Raw genomic sequence first — 15,991 nt, 5'->3', positions numbered from 1 at the left:
ACATGAATATTATATGGTTATAATGAGGCAGGCATGATGTGGGAGGCTGGATGAGAGAGGATAGCAGGTGAGCATTACATGGATATTATACGGTTATAATGAGGCAGGCATGATGTGGGAGGCTGGATGAGAGAGGATAGCAGGTGAGCATTACATGGATATTATATGGTTATAATTAGGCAGGCATGGAATGGGAGGCTGGATGAGAGAGGATAGCAGGTGAGCATTACATGGATATTATACGGTTATAATGAGGCAGGAATGATGTGGGAGGCTGGATGAGAGAGGATAGCAGGTGAGCATTACATGGATATTATATGGTTATAATGAGGCAGGCATGGAATGGGAGGCTGGATGAGAGAGGATAGCAGGTGAGCATTACATGGATATTATACGGTTATAATGAGGCAGGCATGATGTGGGAGGCTGGATGAGAGAGGATAGCAGGTGAGCATTACATGGATATTATATGGTTATAATGAGGCAGGCATGATATGGGAGGCTGGATGAGAGAGGAGGTCAGGTGAGCATTACATGGATATTATACGGTTATAATGACTCAGGCATGATGTGGGAGGCTGGATGAGAGAGGATAGCAGGTGAGCATTACATGGATATTATATGGTTATAATGAGGCAGGAATGATGTGGGAGGCTGGATGAGAGAGGATAGCAGGTGAGCATTACATGGATATTATACGGTTATAATGAGGCAGGCATGATGTGGGAGGCTGGATGAGAGAGGAGGTCAGGTGAGCATTACATGGATATTATACGGTTATAATGAGGCAGGCATGATGTGGGAGGCTGGATGAGAGAGGAGGTCAGGTGAGCATTACATGGATATTATACGGTTATAATGAGGCAGGAATGATGTGGGAGGCTGGATGAGAGAGGATGTCAGGTGAGCATTACATGGATATTATATGGTTATAATGAGGCAGGCATGATGTGGGAGGCTGGATGAGAGAGGATGTCAGGTGAGCATTACATGGATATTATACGGTTGTAATGAGGCAGGCATGATGTGGGAGGCTGGATGAGAGAGGATAGCAGGTGAGCATTACATGGATATTATACAGTTATAATGAGGCAGGCATGATGTGGGAGGCTGGATGAGAGAGGATGTCAGGTGAGCATTACATGGATATTATACGGTTATAATGAGGCAGGCATGATGTGGGAGGCTGGATGAGAGAGGATAGCAGGTGAGCATTACATGGATATTATATGGTTATAATGAGGCAGGCATGATGTGGGAGGCTGGATGAGAGAGGATAGCAGGTGAGCATTACATGGATATTATACGGTTATAATGAGGCAGGCATGATGTGGGAGGCTGGATGAGAGAGGATAGCAGGTGAGCATTACATGGATATTATATGGTTATAATGAGGCAGGCATGATGTGGGAGGCTGGATGAGAGAGGATGTCAGGTGAGCATTACATGGATATTATACGGTTATAATGAGGCAGGCATGATGTGGGAGGCTGGATGAGAGAGGATAGCAGGTGAGCATTACATGGATATTATATGGTAATAATGAGGCAGGCATGATGTGGGAGGCTGGATGAGAGAGGATAGCAGGTGAGCATTACATGGTTATTATACGGTTATAATGAGGCAGGCATGATGTGGGAGGCTGGATGAGAGAGGATAGCAGGTGAGCATTACATGGATATTATACGGTTATAATGAGGCAGGCATGATGTGGGAGGCTGGATGAGAGAGGATAGCAGGTGAGCATTACATGGATATTATACGGTTATAATGAGGCAGGCATGATGTGGGAGGCTGGATGAGAGATGATGTCAGGTGAGCATTACATGGATATTATATGATTATAATGAGGCAGGCATGATGTGGGAGGATGGATGAGAGAGGATAGCAGGTGAGCATTACATAGATATTATACGGTTATAATGAGGCAGGCATGATGTGGGAGGCTGGATGAGAGAGGATAGCAGGTGAGCATTACATAGATATTATATGGTTATAATGAGGCAGGCATGATGTGGGAGGCTGGATGAGAGAGGATAGCAGGTGAGCATTACATGGATATTATACGGTTATAAAGAGGCAGGCATGATGTGGGAGGCTGGATGAGAGAGGAGGTCAGGTGAGCATTACATGGATATTATATAGTTATAATGAGGCAGGCATGATGTGGGAGGCTGGATGAGAGAGGATAGCAGGTGAGCATTACATGGATATTATACGGTTATAATGAGGCAGGAATGATGTGGGAGGCTGGATGAGAGAGGATAGCAGGTGAGCATTACATGGATATTATACGGTTATAATGAGGCAGGAATGATGTGGGAGGCTGGATGAGAGAGGATAGCAGGTGAGCATTACATGGATATTATACGGTTATAATGAGGCAGGCATGATGTGGGAGGCTGGATGAGAGAGGATAGCAGGTGAGCATTACATAGATATTATATGGTTATAATGAGGCAGGAATGATGTGGGAAGCTGGATGAGAGAGGATAGCAGGTGAGCATTACATAGATATTATACGGTTATAATGAGGCAGGCATGATGTGGGAGGCTGGATGAGAGAGGATAGCAGGTGAGCATTACATAGATATTATATGGTTATAATGAGGCAGGCATGATGTGGGAGGCTGGATGAAAGAGGATAGAAGGTGAGCATTACATGGATATTATACGGTTATAAAGAGGCAGGCATGATGTGGGAGGCTGGATGAGAGAGGAGGTCAGGTGAGCATTACATGGATATTATATAGTTATAATGAGGCAGGCATGATGTGGGAGGCTGGATGAGAGAGGATAGCAGGTGAGCATTACATGGATATTATACGGTTATAATGAGGCAGGAATGATGTGGGAGGCTGGATGAGAGAGGATAGCAGGTGAGCATTACATGGATATTATACGGTTATAATGAGGCAGGAATGATGTGGGAGGCTGGATGAGAGAGGATAGCAGGTGAGCATTACATGGATATTATACGGTTATAATGAGGCAGGCATGATGTGGGAGGCTGGATGAGAGAGGATAGCAGGTGAGCATTACATGGATATTATACGGTTAGAATGAGGCAGGCATGATGTGGGAGGCTGGATGAGAGACGATAGCAGGTGAGCATTACATAGATATTATACGGTTAGAATGAGGCAGGCATGATGTGGGAGGCTGGATGAGAGAGGATAGCAGGTGAGCATTACATAGATATTATATGGTTATAATGAGGCAGGAATGATGTGGGAGGCTGGATGAGAGAGGATAGCAGGTGAGCATTACATGGATATTATACGGTTAGAATGAGGCAGGCATGATGTGGGAGGCTGGATGAGAGAGGATAGCAGGTGAGCATTACATGGTTATTATACGGTTATAATGAGGCAGGCATGATGTGGGAGGCCGGATGAGAGAGGATGTCAGGTGAGCATTACATGGATATTATACGGTTATAATGAGGCAGGCATGATGTGGGAGGCTGGATGAGAGAGGATAGCAGGTGAGCATTACATGGATATTATACGGTTATAATGAGGCAGGAATGATGTGGGAGGCTGGATGAGAGAGGATAGCAGGTGAGCATTACATGGATATTATACGGTTATAATGAGGCAGGAATGATGTGGGAGGCTGGATGAGAGAGGATAGCAGGTGAGCATTACATGGATATTATACGGTTATAATGAGGCAGGCATGATGTGGGAGGCCAGATGAGAGAGGATGTCAGGTGAGCATTACATGGATATTATACGGTTATAATGAGGCAGGCATGATGTGGGAGGCTGGATGAGAGAGGATAGCAGGTGAGCATTACATGGATATTATACGGTTATAATGAGGCAGGAATGATGTGGGAGGCTGGATGAGAGAGGATAGCAGGTGAGCATTACATGGTTATTATACGGTTATAATGAGGCAGGCATAATGTGGGAGGCTGGATGAAGGAGGTCGGATGAGGGTGGAAGCATGAGGGGAGGCAGGATGAGGGTGGAAGGATGAGGAGAGGCAGGATGAGGGTGGAAGGATGGAGGGAGGCAGGATGAGCAGAGGCAGGATGAGGGTGGCAGGATGAGGGTGGAAGGATGAGGGGAGGCAGGATGAGGGTGGAAGGATGAGGGGAGGCAGGATGAGGGTGGAAGGATGAGGGGAGGCAGGATGAGGGTGGAAGGATGAGGGGAGGCAGGATGAGGGTGGAAGGATGGAGGGAGGCAGGATGAGGGTGGAAGTTTGAAGGGAGGCAGGATGAGGGTGGAAGGATGAGGGTGGAAGGATGAGGGGAGGCAGGATGAGGGTGGAAGGATGAGGGGAGGCAGGATGAGGGTGGAAGGATGAGGGGAGGCAGGATGAGGGTGGAAGGATGAGGGGAGGCAGGATGAGGGTGGAAGGATGAGGGGAGGCAGGATGAGGGTGGAAGGATGGAGGGAGGCAGGATGAGGGTGGAAGTTTGAAGGGAGGCAGGATGAGGGTGGAAGGATGAGGGGAGGCAGGATGAGGGGAGGCAGGATGAGGGGAGGCAGGATGAGGGTGGAAGGATGAGGGGAGGCAGGATGAGGGTGGAAGGATGAGGGGAGGCAGGATGAGGGTGGAAGGATGAGGGTGGAAGGATGGAGGGGAGGCAGGATGAGGGGAGGCAGGATGAGGGTGGAAGGATGAGGGGAGGCAGGGTGAAGGAGACATTGGGAAGCTATAGGTAAGATGCGCCCACTGAGGCTGTAATGGAGCATATCTAGCAGGATGGGACCCTAATGTGGTCATTATTGGAGCCACGGGGATATGAGGAGGGAGATATAGAGTCACAGTGTGGAAGCCAGGGCCCCGTAGGGTAAAATCTGTGGTGAGGTATGAGGTTGGAGCTGTGGAGCCATGAGCTGGGGGTCACGGTGCCACCTCACAGTCGGGTGATGCTGACACCTTCATCATGTCTCCATGTTATAATTATAATCATTATATCTCATCGTGTGTCTGTGTGCGGACTTACCCCGGCCACTCACTGCCTCCTCTCACCCGGGGACTGTTACACAGCTGGCTTCCGGCCTGTAGGTTCCGCCTCACTTCCGCCCTTTGCGGTCCACCAAACTTCCGCCCTTTGCGTTCCAGCACACTTCCTCCCTGTGCGTTTCACCACACTTCCGCCCCTGTGCGTTCCATCTCACTTCCGCCCCTTGCGTTCCAACATGCCGAAGTATTTTAATTCGATACCAGCCAGGTTGAGTGAGTCTGAGGCCGCCGGTAATGATGATATGCATATACCACAGGCGGAGCAGACTCTAGTGTCACTGCAGGAGGAGCAGCCTGTGGTGTCCAGTAGTTATTATACTCTTATGTCCTGTTTATTATAGCAGCTGCTGTAAACATATTTAAAAAACATTGTACTTTCCCCCAACTCCTGTGCCCCCTGTTATACTCTCCTCTCCCACCCCTGTGCTCCCTGTTATCCCCTCCCCATGTCTCTGAGCCGCTTGCTCCCCTCTGTACTCCCCTCTCCCACCCATATGCTCCCTATTATCCTCTCCCCATGTCTTTATAAATGATTGCCCCTCTGTGTTATATTATTAGTGATACTCTCCTTCCTATCTGGATTATTCCAATTGTTTTAATGGAAAACACAGTCCTGGGGGGATTTCTGTATTGAAGTGTAAGCCTTTGTGAGACGATGAGCAGTTATTTTATCTGCAGACATGAATTCCCTTTTTGCTGGACTTCTGTGTGAGACGGTATGGTATAATCATTATTATTGTGACCTTAAATGGCATTATACGTATGATTATGCTAGTAACTAGTTTTTATTATTAAAATTACCCTTATACATTGCAAGTTGTGTAACTCATTTTTTTTCTATTCTTATCATTTCCTACTAATACCGAGCCCCAGAATCTCAAGTGCTGCATACCACATTATTTTCTTCACTACATTCTGGCAATGAGAGAATAAAAGCCTCCAGGGAATTGCCTAGATCTTTGGATGAGTTAATCTCTGTAAGAAAGTGGACCGGCATTTTAGGGAACAGAACCAAGAAAGAGACTCGCCCTGATTCAGACCCACTCGCTCTGACAGAGTGCTCGCTCTGAATCAGGGCAGGGCTATTTTTTTTTTTGAACGGCCCCCTTGCCCGCTTGTATAGCTGTGGGTGACCACCCACAGCTATAGCGAGCGGCCAGGAAGATGGTCGTGATGGTCAAGACCATCGCGACCATCGGGCTTGCGATGAGACCCTTGTGGTAGGGTTTAGTTGCCGCAAGCCCCAGAGAGATTTCGGCTCTAACAGAGCCAAAATCTCTCCCACTGACATCACTTGTGATGTCAGTGGGGCCGCCCCCCAAACGGAGGCGTTCACATGGGAACGCCTCCGTTTGGGCAGCCACTCCCCCGGCCCGCCCACCAAAGGGGGCGTGCTGTCACTCAACATCGACAGCACTCCCCCTTTGGTGCGAGACCCGGAGCGACGGATTGCCCGTCGCTAGCCGGGTCTCGCGCATGCGCACGATGGAGCTGGCTCCGTCGTGCGCATGCGCTGTGGGCCACCATCGACCCGGTTGCGAGCGCTCATCGCTTCTGACCGGGTCTGAATCAGGCCCTCTGCACGCTGGTTCAAACTGGCTTTCAAAACTTTCTAGTGCCGCTATCCTCTTCTCATAGTGGTCCTGGTAAAGAGCCTATACAAATGGGTCGTTTTAAGTCATCTCAGCAAGAAAGTGAGAATATTGTGGACCCCCGGGCCATATGGTGGTTGTGTGCCCAAAGAAACCAGGAAACTCCAAAGCCTACAAGAGTGACCTTAGTTTTGAACAACAATTCCTCTGAGCATTCTGTCTTTCTGGATCCTGGAGGAGCTGGGAATTTTACCGGCTCCAGTTCTACTCCCCAAGTCTAGATTGGAGGACAAGACAAGTATTACCAGCTCCAGTTCTACTCCCCAAGTCTAGATTGGAGGACAAGACAAGTGTTGTCTTGGGTCTTGACTGGCTTGGTCAGTTCTAGACTGCAATAGAGCATTTTAGTTCTTCTGACAATACAAATATCATACCTATCCAGTATCAGGCATTCAAAGACGTCCTTAGCAAACAGCAAGCTGAAAAGGTCCTACCTAGACCATAGGATAGCTTTATTGATCTAGTCCCTGGGATGTCACCTCCCAGAGGTCGTGTATAGCCCTAATCACTACTTGCCTGAATATGTGGATTCATTGTGACATCTACCTTTCTGCCAGAGCTGGATTCTTATTCGTTGGATAAAAAGATGGAGGTTATGGACCTTGCATGGATCACAGGGGCTTGGATGCCATATTTTTTAAAGTCAAGCATCTGCGAACTGTCATTCCTGAATTGTTTGATTGTCTAAAAGGACCTACCATTTTAACGAAATTAGATTGACAAGAGCTCTACAACCTCATCCGTTTCAGATCCAGCGATGAATGGAAAACAGGGTTTAACACCAGGGACGGCCATTATGAGTTTAGTGGTACCATTCAGTCTGAGCAATTCTCCTGCGGTATTTCAAAATGTCATGAATAAGATTTTCAGAGATATGAATCATCCACGTATCAACTATCAGACAGCGGAACACGACTAACTACATCTGTCACACTTCGCTCTGGCAGGCCTTGTTGATAGGTGACCTGCTTAAGCTTTATTTAGGATGGGTTCATGCCCTGATTGGATTAGCCATCGCCTGTCAACTTCCCTTGTAACACTTGCTGGATGCCAAAGAAGGTCTCTACCCTTGGGTTTAGCTATCCTTGTTTACTCAGATTCTATCAGTCTTAGGATGACCCAGCAATCTTGTCAATGGTCGGGGCAATTTACCTTCGCTCTGGACCATGCAAGGTTGCCGGTACACACTAGAAGATTTAATGAACGACGGAATGATCACTTGTTCCATCCTTTATTAAACTTCACAGCTCCGCATGCGATATTGTGTTATTGGCCGTGCAGTATGACCAATCACACAACGTAACCGACGACCCGCGGGAGCAGCAATCGTGGGTACACATTAGACGATGTGCCCGATATATTGTTCGGATCCACCTCAAATCGGTATATCGGACGATATATTGTCTAATGTGTACCCAGCCTAAAGGTGGGTAGACATCAGACGACCCATGTTGTAATGGACGACCCCTGCTGACCCACGATGCGAAGGACATCCTATCAGGGCCAGGTCACGACCGTTCCATATGTGGGGCACCGGCTCCACTCGCAAGCATGGGGTCAGTCACTACATTGACAGATTGACGAACATGTACTGCAGAGCTGTCGATGCAATGAAGGACTCCGCGGGAGCGCACAGACTCCGGCATTTGCTGATGTGGACGATATATATATATGTCTGCCGGATTGAGCGACAGATCGTCTAACGTGTACCCAGCTTTAGTCTTTGGTATTCCTGGATTGAAGTCCAAGCACAATCTCTGCTGCCTTCTGACTTTACTATTGCATTACTATTTTCCGACATTTCAAGTTATTTACTCCATTGCTGGCTAATAGTCGAGGTTCCCGGTGGTGCACTGCTTACAGATCTGGTATCATACTTGGGACATGACACGTCCCAGACACCCCCTTGTCACTATAGTGTGACTGGGCCACTGGTGGGGTGCAGCCTAGCCGCAGCAGCTGTCTTGATGGACCTCCCAGTATCACCCGCGGCCCGCGTATGCGCAGAAGAACTCCCGGGTCATAAACCCACAAGCCCCCACACCGCATAGGGCAGCTTATTCAGCAAGAGCTGTCCTTCGTTGTTTTAGTAGAAAACCTACATGCATATGACATTAATAAACGCAGCTATGCATGAGATCACTGGCGGGATGGATGAGATCACTGGCGGGATGCATGAGATCACTGGCGGGATGGATGAGATCACTGGCGGGATGGATGAGATCACTGGCAGGATGCATGAGATCACTGGCGGGATGGATGAGATCACTGGCGGGATGGATGAGATCACTGGCGGGATGGATGAGATCACTGGCAGGATGCATGACATCACTGGCGGGATAGATGAGATCACTGGCGGGATGGATGAGATCACTGGCGGGATGCATGACATCACTGGCGGGATGGATGAGATCACTGGCGGGATGCATGAGATCACTGGATGGATGAGATCACTGGCGGGATGGATGATGGATGAGATCACTGACGGGATGGATGAGATCACTGGCGGGATGCATGAGATCACTCTGGCGGGATGCATCGCATTCAAAATATGACACATGGTTAACTGAGGGCCTGAGTCATTATGGATCGCTATTCTGCTTATACGCACGCAGCGCAGTTGCTAATATCAGCGGTGACATGTGAATGTTTGCATTCGCATTGCGATCGCAGCCTGACATGAAGACGCCCACTTCCCCTTACATCCGTACACTTGACCAACATAGAGAAACACTCGGCAACATCGGACCCATACGCAGTTATGGAAGCCCAGACCTTACTCAGGAATTGCTAACTTCAGCGCACACTATCAGCACTTCCTGTCAATCGCTGTGCGATGGGTCTGCATAGCCTCTGCTATCGCAGTCCCGGTCGCAGCGGCCAGTTCGCACACGCACAATCGGCCGATCGCGTGCGTACAAGCAAGTGCGATCCTCGCTGATTCAGGCACTATGTGTGGCTGCGCCAGAGAGACTTCTGTATATGGGCATGTGGAGTTTTTGGAACCAGTTATACTCAGTCCTGGGGCTAAATGTAATAGGGTGAGTATAGGCGTCTTTATAATGGACACATGTGCCCACACCGCACACCCTGCACCCATAGTTAATAAGACACTATTACATTGGTTGAGTTTAAATCGTGACAGTTTTTGAAAAACATGCGAGTTTGCCTATTCTCGGACTCTATTACATTGGCCGCTGGTGTCTGATGCAGGACGGCAATGACTGACACGTACTCTGACACACACACACAACCAGATAATTGCTGTATCCTCCCTACCCCTGTACTCATTTGCCCATGTCGTTGGGGTGTCTGTGACCCAGTCCCGGACTAAGGGGCTTATTAAGCATATCAAATAAGTGCAATGTGTGCAGAATGGATCCAGCGTAATCGCACGCAGCCCATGCTATGACTCTGCCTGATTGACTAACTAACTCTCCCCCCCTCCGCGGCTAATACCTTGCCCCGGTCTCCTTACGATCGGGATGCCAGCTGCCGGGATTCCAACGTTCGCATCCCCAGTCATGTCCGGAGTCCGATGCCGGTGTTCTCTTGGTGATAGGGATTCTGGCACCAGGATTTCAGCATCCCGAACGTCGGGATATTAACCGCATCCCAGTTTATGCACACCAATGTAACGGTGTGTAAATGCTCAGACACGCCTGTGTTTTTCTGACCACCCGTCACTCACTTTGCGATGGATTCATTTGTGCGTCCGTAATAGCAATGCGATCGCTGTGCAGTCGCAGTGCGGCTTATACGCATGAACAGTGGCGAACAATCGCTTGATCTGCGAATGTAATCGCCATTGCGCTCCTCTCTGAATCATGCACTTAAATTCCATCCCTATAGAACGTAGTGCCAATAATGACTTCATCATTTATTATCTGTTGCTAAGAAACATTTTTAGTATAGAATTGTGTGCAATCGTTTATTCAGCATTCCAGAATGTCCAGGGGTGTGATAAAACCATTGGACAGTATCTAAGGTGTTTTGTTTCTGTTCTACAAAATAATTGTGTTGAGTGTCTTCCATACATTGACTTTGCCCATAACAATATTGTGCATTTGTTAACTACAGACAATCCTTTTTTCCCCGCATACAGTATATGGTGACCATCCCAAGTCTCATCCCTTTTTGTTATTGCAGTCTCCTCTTCTCACGTTTTGGGGATTGGACACCTCTCCCAGCATGTCCGAGCTAAATAGGAATCTCCAAACTTGTTTAACTCAGTTCGTCTTTCAGTTCGAAAAGTTTGCAGATCACCAGAGGAGACGGGCTTTTATGTTTTAAACTTGTGAGTTAAGTTTGGTTGCATGCCAGAAATATTGTATCATTCTTTGAAATTAGGACCCAGATACATTGCACCATTTAAAATACTACTAAATCATCAATTTTTTTGTAGATCAACCTACTGCCATGAGAATGTCTAGGATGTTCCATTTATCATTACTAAAACCTGTGGTTATACTCAATAGGAATCCACCGAGTGTCAGGATGCGGCCTGGGATCAGCTGCTACTCACCTCCATGCCGGCGTCCTTGGGCTTAGTTCAGTCGCTGGGAGTGGAGGTTAGTGGTGACTGAATATTCTCCCCGTCGTCTGCTAGGGCTTCCGTGTGTACATCCTGGTTCCCGTGGATGGGTGCAGCCATGTTGATCCATATCACCTGACTAAGTTTCTACCAATGATTGTCCAGTGGCCACTCAGCTGATCTTCTGATCCAATGACCAACTACCTAAGGGTATTTAAGTCTGACTCCAGGAACAGGAAACTGCTGTTCAACTTAGCTGTTCCAGTGACTGTGATACTCACCAGTGTTTCTCCATGTTATGTCCTCAATGTGTTGCTTCAGCCATCTTGCTGTCCTCTAGTGTTATTTATATCAGCTCCCATGCTGACTCCCAGTGTATCATTTCAATTTTCTCACTGAACTCCAGTTCTTTACATAACAGCTCTTGTGTTATTATTGTGCTGTTCAGTTCCCCAGCTGCCACCCTGTGTTACTGGTGTCAGATTTCATGCTAATTACTAGTTAGCAGTCAACTGGATCTCTAGCAATTCCCAATACATGCCTGTGTCTACATTTCCATGTGTTCTCAGTGCAAGTCAGCGACTAGATCCTTTACATTTCTCAGTGCATTCCTGTGTTCAAGTATTCAGTTCATACGCTGATCTCCTGTGTTCAAGTATTCAGTTCATATGCTGATCTCCTGTGTTCAAGTATTCAGTTCATATGCTGATCTCCTGTGTTCAAGTATTCAGTTCATATGCTGATCTCCTGTGTTCAAGTATTCAGTTCATACGCTGATCTTCTGTGTTCAAGTATTCAGTTCATACACTGATCTCCTGTGTTCAAGTATTCAGTTCACACAATGATCACCTGTGTTCCAGTATTTAGCTCACAGGCTGATCTCCTGTGTTCAAGTATTCAGTTCATAAGCTGATCACCTGTGCTAAGTTTTCAGCTCACTAGCTGATCCCTTGTGTCCTAGCTATTTAGTTCTTACGCTGGCCTCTAGTGTTATTACATTCCTAGGGTTCCCAGTACTAATTCATTCTAATATAGTTTCGGTCTTCCTGACACTTTCAGGTACCTGTCCAGAGGGCCACGTCCTGCTCACTTGGTTGCAGCGAAACCCATATTCCAACTGGAGGGGTTACTGGTGAAGACCACCAAGTGAGTTAGACTGCGCACCTTTGGGCAGGTCTAGCCAAACTTGGGTTTGTCCACAATTGGGAGACCTTGAACTGTCACTCAACTGGTCGTTCCTTAGCCACCCTAACCACCTGGGTTTTGTCTTCTCCCGAGGAACTTCCCTTATGGTTCCTGACACCTAGACCTCACCAATGGGGAGACTGAGCATGAGATGAAAAGCATTTTGAATTCCAGATGGTCCCAGGCTGTTACAGTATCTCCCCCACAGGAGGAAGCAGCTTCACACCCTCCCTTGTGCCAATGTGTGGCTGTTGAGGGGTAGGACGACTAAGATGCAGGTGCCTGGCTAGGACCTAAATTGTTACTGGGGGTGCCTGTGCTGCTGCTTTCCTCCTTGCTGGAGCCGACACTGACCGAGCCAGTCTCCACTGCAGCCAGGTACTGACTTCAGTATTGGGGATGTGGGTGTCCCCCATCACCTTCACCTCATTCAACAGCCAATGGACAGTGAAGAACAAGTCCAGGTTCTTAGAGGCAGCCTGGCTTCATTGAAGGGTGGGCCAAGGCTGATATGGAGTAGCCGGCCCTGCACAGTGAGCACCTCCGCTGCCCACGGAACCTACTGGCCAGAACCAGCACATTCTGCAAGTTGGGCCAGCCCCGGGTGGTGTAAGAAAAATGCCAGGAGTGCCCATCAAAAAGACACCCCGGGGAGAACACTGGCCATTCTTGGTTAAGGTGTTCTAGTCACACTTTTCAAATGTGGGGGCTCATCCTGGTGTCTTTTCACTGGCTGTGTATTTATAAGGCTGACAGCGGTTCCTCTCATTGTCTGTTAAAGCACTGCTAGCTTGGATTTTGTTGATGTGTATCTTGTCATTGACCCTGCATGAGGATAATTGTCATATACCTGCCCTGAACAGTGCTTGTGACCCAATCATCCTTGTCTGCTACCTGCCCTGAATGCTGCCTGCGACATGAACAATCCTTGCCCTGATCCCTGCCCGGAACATGGCCTGTGACCTGATGCTTCTGGTTTGCACCCATCTCCCGCTCACTGAGACCAACACCGCGGTTTGGTATTTGGGGAATTGCCTCCTATATCATCCTTGTCTGCAGCAGCCTTCACATAACCCTATATCACTGTGGGAAACGAGGCTGCTGTAGGTGAAGAGGGCAGAGTGCGAACTCTAGATATTTACTTAGTAACTCTAGTAATGGTCCAGTATAGCTAATGATAAAACATGCAATAGTGTCTGCGCTAGTGAGGAAATGGATAGATCAAATAATATATCTGTTCATTGGGCCCGATTCGTTACGGATTGCGATTGCGTACGCAGTTCTGCTGTGAAAATATGCTAATGAATTAAATTGCACAGCCAGCATAGACACCCACGACCGCTAACTCACATCCGTAATACCTTACAGTCCTGCGTATACATCGGTAACATTGAGTACCATCGGCACCTCGCGCACAATTACTGCGTGCGATGAGGTTAGCAATATCTGGGTAAGGTCAGACCTGCTGTAAGTACTCAGGCTGCGTATGCCGTCGCAGTGGCTAATTTATGCACGCCCATGTAATGGTGTTCAAACGGTCTGGCACGCCTTTGTTTTTCGGACCACTCCCCTGTCACCACCCCCAAACGCTGACCTCCCGTCACTGTGATGGCTTTATTTCTGCGTGCGTGATCGCAGAGCGATCGCAAATGCTAACTCACGCACTGCGATGCATACGCAGTACGCACCATCGGCCGATCTGCGTACACTGTTGCGATCTGTAATGGATCCGGCCCATTGAGCAAAGTCACAGATTGCTTCTATTTTAAAAAACAAACATATTTATTGACTAATACATAACATACTAAAATACATATAATGAATACATGGCTATAAATAGTTAAAATACTTAATTTAGAATAAATAGCAAATAGAAGCAGTTCTTTCTATGACATGGTTATAACCAATGTTGCAGATATGGATGGTATTTACCAGGTATCATACGTCCAGATCTCACAGGGAAAACTCTGGTAATTAGTGAGGGGATAAATCTCCAATATCAGTGTTTGGATCTTAAAAACGTCTTTACTAGGTGATGTTTTTACCGGGATATAGGAGCTTATTCAGAGTCGCCCCACACCGTATGCGCACGACGGAGCTGGCTAACAACGGGCACTCCGTCGTTAGGGGTCTCGTAGCAGACGGGGCAAGCTGTCGATGCTGAGTGACAGCTCGCCCCATTTGCAGGGCGGGCCGGGGGCGTGCCCGGCCAAACGGAGGCGTTCCAGTCAGAACGCTTGCCGTTTGGGGGCGGCCCCACTGACATCATTGCTGATGTCAGTGGGGAACTTCCTGCTCAAACAGAGCAGGAAGCTCCCTGGGGCTTACGAGTGCCCAGACCCTACCCTAGGGTCTGGTCGTAAGCCCCGATGGTCTTGACCATCGCCCATGTCGGTCGTTAGAGCTGTGGGTGGTAACCCACAGCTTCACGATCGACAAGGAGGCGGCCGTTCAGGATTCAAGCAGCCGCCCCGATTCAGAGCGACCCTTGCATCTAACGACAGCCTCTGAATGAGGCCCATAATCCTTTGTTGGAGTAGGTAACTGTCACATGATAACCGTGGAGGACTGATGTCAATTGCTGTTACAAACAGCTTGCCTCAGTGCGGCTGGGGGGAAGAGTTTGCATCAATAGTTTGGCAGCGTCTGAGTGACTCACCGCTGTTGGTCACGGTCCCTTGCGCACAGAGACCGGAGCGGTCAGAGTACTGAAAGACGGCCTTGCTTTCAAGCAATCGGTGTGTCTGGTTGCGTGACTCATAAGTCCGCACCTAATGCGCTCTGGTATGATGGCAATAAATTGGCAGCAGGTGCTAAGTGGAGACCTTGACAGACAATGGCAGCAAGAAGAGTGGACTCTTTTTGTCAATGCGTTTCGTCGTGGTTCTAAACTAATGATGCCTCCAGGACAAATTAGAGGTTCGGGTATGTGTGTGCATGACTAAGCACCAATATCAAAGATCGGATAGTGAGCTTACTTAAACAAACGGAATGCCCAAATGAATTCATTAAACTGAACAATATAGGGGTAATTTACTATGGTGAGAGTTTTTAGAACTGGAGTTTCCACTTCTAAAAACTCTCACTTTAGTAAATTTACTCCTAAGAACCTGTTAGCAGTCACTAAAGGAAACTATAATAATATATTATATATTACCAACTCTAGAACACACACATCCCCTCCATAATTTGTACAGAATATCCACTAATCAGATGTTTCCTTCATTTTCCCTTTTGTTCTCTTGTTTAAATAGTCTTCAGAACAACAAGATGACAACTTGGTTATTAAAGATTTTATTACCTCATTTGTATACAGACCACGGATCTGCATGTCATACTCATGTAAACACAGCAATGTTATGTCATCGACGTATTCATTATTTACAGAATAAAATAACACAAAGACATAAAATCAAAATAAACCTAAAACATCCCACTAGCCACTGCGCCAACAGCAGCACGTATACGAGGCATTATAAAACATAGGCCAGCCATGTTCTGTAATTTAAATAGAAACAGTGTTAACTATAAAACTCAAAAAAAATATTATAATAATGTTTACGCTGCTCAAACGCAACTTGAAATTAAAGCACAATTGTTACCAACGCGCACTGCGGGCAGCCATTTTGGTGGC

The 15,991-nt window shown here is 47.6% G+C and overlaps 1 protein-coding gene across 1 annotated transcript in view; it reads right to left on the bottom strand.

The window, feature by feature from the left end:
- The window catches only part of LOC148435685 (uncharacterized), a 132,403-nt gene that overhangs the window by 30,736 nt on the left and 85,676 nt on the right, over positions 1-15,991 (bottom strand). The window contains exon 18 of the mRNA XM_088465643.1: positions 4,967-4,974. Coding sequence (XP_088321769.1) covers positions 4,967-4,974 — 8 coding nt within the window. The remainder of the gene's footprint in view (positions 1-4,966; positions 4,975-15,991) is intronic.

Source organism: Taudactylus pleione, unplaced genomic scaffold (genome assembly GCF_031769625.1).
Source record: "Taudactylus pleione unplaced genomic scaffold, aTauple2 ptg002080l, whole genome shotgun sequence".
Lineage (NCBI taxonomy): Eukaryota > Metazoa > Chordata > Amphibia > Anura > Myobatrachidae > Taudactylus > Taudactylus pleione.
This window is presented reverse-complemented; position numbering and strand designations above follow the sequence as displayed.